Raw genomic sequence first — 5,182 nt, forward strand, 5'->3', positions numbered from 1 at the left:
CAGCATGCATAATTGTTCCTCTTTGAATACGTCTGTTTAATATCCCATAAATGCCTCATCATATTCATTCACATGTTTCCAGCATAGAGTGTTGAAAACATCCCTATCCATCATTCTCATTCTTCCCTGTAACTTTTAAGAATAATTTAGTACATTTTCGTTCCGTACTAAAACATCATAAATATATATAGAGAGAGAGTAACTGAGTAAGGGCTAATTAAGGGTAGAGAGCAATGGAGTGGAGAAGAATAAGTGATGTGTTATACTTGCTGATGATAATGGTGAGTTCTTTAGCAATCAGCATTAATGCATATGCTGAGGCACAGGATCTTGACCGCATAACGGCGCTTCCGGGGCAGCCGGCGGTCAAGTTCTCCCAATATTCCGGCTATGTCACCGTTAACGAAGAAGAGGGCCGCGCCCTCTTCTACTGGCTCACCGAGGCTGCCGTTGATCCACACACTAAACCACTTCTTCTTTGGCTCAATGGAGGTTCGTTCTTTCTTCTCAATTTATTCATTTTAGTATTAACACAATTTAATTAGTCATGAAAAAACATTATAGTAGTAGTATTCATTTGTTGAAAGCCACTGCACTATAATCCGTAATGAGGGTATATTAGTAGTATTTAATTTCTATAGTAGTTTTTGTAAAATATATAGTGAAACTGTTAACTGTAAAATACTAAAAATTGTTTTAACTTTTTAGTTCACTGACGTTTTGACACAACTTTTTGAAGACATGTATGTGTGGACCATAGTTCTATTCAGTATGGATATATGAGTATTAATTTAAGTCTTTTTTTTGTTACTTTGATGGAATATTTGCCATCTACTTATATCAATGAATGTTTCTGAATTTAACAGGACCAGGATGTTCATCAGTGGCATATGGTGTATCAGAAGAAATAGGGCCATTTAGAATCAACAAAAATGGTTCATCTCTCTATCACAATGAATACTCATGGAATAAAGGTACCACAACCACTTGAATTTTTCTAAATTTTTTTCCAAAAAGTGTTTTTTGAGACCTCAAGTAACAAAAAATGGTTGGGGGTGCAGTGGCAAATATTTTGTTTCTTGAGTCGCCTGCCGGCGTTGGTTTCTCCTACACAAACACGAGCTCCAACCTGGAGGACTCCGGGGACGACAGAACAGGTACATTCCACATCCATTTTTGCATTATTAGGCAAAGGTCAGAATCACATTGAAATTAATTTGGTGACACAGCTGAGGATGCTCTGATTTTCCTGAGAAGATGGATGGATCGGTTTCCACAGTACAAATCTCGAGAGTTCTACTTAGCTGGAGAGAGCTACGCAGGGCACTACGTCCCACAGCTGGCAAACAAGATATATGATTACAACAACCATTCCTCACAACCCATCATCAATCTAAAAGGATTCATTGTAAGCCCACTTTCACTCTAAATATTCAATGAATACTACTCGTATATATTCGACATGTGAAGCGAAGATTTATATGTCGTGTAGGTAGGAAATGCGGATACAGACAGCATATACGACTACATTGGAACCGTGAACTACTGGTGGAGCCACGCGTTGATATCGGATCACACATATAACTCACTTTTGAAATTATGCAACAACAGCTTCAAAAGCACTTATCCGAAATGCGTAGACATTCTGATCTACGCGGATCAAGAGATCGGGAAGATAAATCAGTACAACATATACACAGAGGCGTGCAATGTAACACAAGCCGGTGGAGGAAGAAGCAAGCGCTTTCTACACTACAAGAGAGTTGCACAGTCTACTACTGGATTCGACCCGTGTACAGAGAGCTATGCTGAGATATACTACAACAGGCCGGATGTGCAAAAGGCGCTGCATGCAAACACGACCGCCATTCCATACAAGTGGACAGCGTGCAGGTAATACGCTAAATCATAAATAGCTAACAGAGAGTATACTACTACAATTAGCTGCTTACATATAACATATGTATGTAAAACTACAGTGATACACTTTTCAACAACTGGAAGGACGCTCCCGCTTCAATGCTCCCCGTGTACACAAAATTAATCGCTGCAGGCCTTCGAATATGGGTGTTCAGGTGCAATCCTCATAAACATAAACAAATTTCATAGCAAATATGCACAGAAATGAAACATTGTTTTAGAAAGTAACCCTAACATTTTTCTCCATTGCAGTGGGGACACAGACGCGATCGTTCCTATAACTGCAACGAGGCTATCTCTGAGCCATCTCAACCTCAAAATCAAAACTCCATGGTATGCTTGGTATACTGGTGGCAAGGTAATGAATGAAATTCATATAAATTCAGCAGATATTATTAGCAATATACGCAGTGAAATGAAACAAGAGGTTTTTACTTACAGGTGGGAGGATGGACGGAGGTGTATGATGGGCTAACGTTCGCGACAGTAAGAGGAGCCGGGCATGAGGTTCCTCTGACTCAACCTGCTAGAGCTTTCAAGGTTATAGAATCATTTTTGTCTGGGAAAGAGTTGCCGAAATCTGAGTAAGATAGAGCAAATGTGGTTTGAAGAAAATGGGACAAGGATATTATATCTACAACAGGTCTTACAATAGGAGGAATGGATCATTCAAAATTGATTGTATCTCAAATTTACATGCCATAGTACTAAATAAAGCTATTCATTCACATACTTCTTTTAAGCCAAGAGAGAGTTATGTAAAAGTAAACATTCCTATACTCAACTACTCAAGGTAGGTCGCACATTCTCTCCTTCATTGCCTGTAACAAAGGATATTTAGACCAAAACTTAACAAAATTATGAATAATCTAACAAGCATACTCTTTTGGTGTGCTTCTTTATACGCCTCATTGATCAAAAGCGAAAAGTTTCTGTCCAAAGAAGAAAACAAACTTAACCAACAATTACAAAAAAATATGGATTAAACCGAGAAGGATGAGAAATGCAGCTAAAGATGGAAGGATCCAGCTACAGGTGAGAAATGCATAAAGCAAAAGGAAAACTTATGTTCCCTCCGTCCCATAAAGTTTGTCCTAGTTTGATCCGACACGGGTTTTAAAAAATTGTTTGACTTTATATTAAATAGAGATGTATAGTGGAATAGGGTCTCAGAATGTTTTAAAAACCGGACCGGCGAGCGAACCAGCGAGGCTACTGGTTCACGGTTCAACTGGTCCAACCGGTCGAACCATCGGTCGAACCGTTTTACTGTAGCATTTATATATATATGAGTATATAATTAAATACATATTTATTATAAAACACTTGATTTCAAAACATGTAAATAAACAAGCATTAATGCAATATCTAATTTAATTTTAAATAAAATATAGATATATAAGTATAGATAAAGCATATACTCCCTCCGTCCCACTTAAAATGCAACATTTGAGAATCGGCACAGGATTTTATGTAGTGTTGTTTTGTGAGTTAATGAAGAGAGAGTAAAGTAAGAGAGATGAAAAAGTAGAGATAGAGTTGTTTCCATTTAAGGAAACGTTTCATTTTTAATGGGACAACCAAAAAAGGAAAACGTTGCATTTTTAATGGGACAGAGGGTGTATATACCAATTCTTAACGAGTAATACTAGTAATGTAAAAATACATATATTCATATGTTTATTATACTATGTATTATTTTTTATGTTATGAACACTTCTCCCATTATATATTCTTGTTATTTTATTTTCAATCTAAGCATTAGTAATTAAAACTATATTTGAAAGTTAATTAAGATTTATTGATTTTAGTTATGATATAAAATATGTATATAGCTGTTAATTATTCATATATAATTAGTATATAGTTGATAGTTGATATATTATGAAGTAGTACATATTAACAAAACAAACTATATCCCACATTGAAAAAGTAAAGGCAAAAGATTGTAAAAGATGACTATAAAACAAGCTTTTCATCCCACATTGAAAAATGAAAGAACAATCTTGTGGAATACTTCTATAAAGAAAGACACAAATGATTTTTTAAGCTAGTTTTTATAAATTTCATAGGCCCAATACAAGTATGGGTTAATATGAAATGAAAGTTTAGTCTACATTTTTTTAAAACTGATTTTTAATTCATTTTTAAAAATAAAAAAATTTGATAACCGGTTAGACCGGTTCCCGGTCCAACTGGCTGGTTCACCCGGTCCAAAACGGTTCAATGCTCCACCGGTTTTATATGGTGAATTGGATCGGAGAGATCACCGGTTTGCGGCCGAATCGGTCCGATCGGCCGATCCAAACCAGTTTTTAAAACACTGGCGTCTCACATTGGGAGAAATGGAGGGGGTGTACTAAATGTCTTTTTTTGGTAGATTCTAAGTGTGACAAACTTTGTGGAACGGAATGAAATGGTATAATGGGACAAACTTTATGGGACGGAGGAAATATCTTTTACACGGGTTTCCTTGACGAAAGTCAATTGAAAATCATACTGCAACTCTATTTCTTATTGTACTAGTCATTCACCAGAATTAGTCTCTATCAAATTTTGATAAGTTTTTTCTTTTTATAAAGGTGTAGTTATTTTCTATTAACCATACTTCAATCGCTTTTTATCTCTAACTCTATCTCACTCCCACTTTATCAATTATGTACACCCTCGACCCATAAAAATATGTGTACTTTTTTATTTCCGTTAGTCCCATAAAAATATGGATATTTATATTCATGAAAAGTTGTCCCCAACTTATTACCTATATACATCAATTTATTTACAAACTTATACTTCTATGATTCACCATTACGATTCATTAGACCATATCTAGTACTACATTAAAACCTAAAATGAGATAAGTAAATGTAATTAGCTCCAACGGTAATCAATTTTTGAGTTTGGATTAAAAAATACATATCTTTAGGTTTACACTTAATCAAAACAAAAACTTTTTCAAATTTTGTGAGTAAAAAAGGTATAATATAGAGAATACTATTTTAAATTTGAGTTTAATGTAAATGATTAAAGTTAAATCATATTTGATGTGACATTCACGCTAAAATGAGTTTGAGTTTAGTATAAATGATTAGAGATGCTCTTATAGCATCCACAGTCATGCTCTTCCCCAAGAGCATGGTTGTGGACCCGGACCCACATTTATTCATTTTTTATTCTCTGCTCTTCTGTAAGAGCACAACACTCACATCCATGTTCTTCCACAAGAACATGCACAATGGTCCTACCATTCTATTATTCAATT

General features: G+C 35.4%; 1 protein-coding gene across 1 annotated transcript; it reads left to right on the forward strand.

Annotated features, from left to right (window-relative positions):
- Positions 1-233: 233 nt before the first annotated feature.
- LOC125196796 (serine carboxypeptidase 24-like) lies at positions 234-2,642 on the forward strand. The gene is made up of 8 exons (XM_048095422.2): positions 234-492; positions 867-974; positions 1,062-1,157; positions 1,230-1,408; positions 1,493-1,893; positions 1,980-2,075; positions 2,173-2,278; positions 2,362-2,642. Exons 1-8 carry the CDS (start codon positions 234-236, stop codon positions 2,506-2,508), a joined length of 1,392 nt encoding a protein of 463 aa, XP_047951379.1. The 3' UTR covers positions 2,509-2,642.
- The last annotated feature ends 2,540 nt before the right edge of the window (positions 2,643-5,182 follow it).

This window comes from Salvia hispanica, chromosome 4 (assembly GCF_029641045.1).
Source record: "Salvia hispanica isolate PSC_SH4W2 chromosome 4, Shi_PSC_v1, whole genome shotgun sequence".
Taxonomy (NCBI): Eukaryota; Viridiplantae; Streptophyta; class Magnoliopsida; order Lamiales; family Lamiaceae; genus Salvia; species Salvia hispanica.

Coding starts and splice junctions, on each gene's coding strand:
- LOC125196796 (XM_048095422.2), top strand. CDS start 234: ATGGAGTGGAGAAGAATAAGTGATGTGTTATACTTGCTGATGATAATG. Junction 1,409..1,492: donor TCAATCTAAAAGGATTCATT/GTAAGCCCACTT, acceptor TATGTCGTGTAG/GTAGGAAATGCGGATACAGA. Junction 2,279..2,361: donor CTTGGTATACTGGTGGCAAG/GTAATGAATGAA, acceptor TTTTACTTACAG/GTGGGAGGATGGACGGAGGT.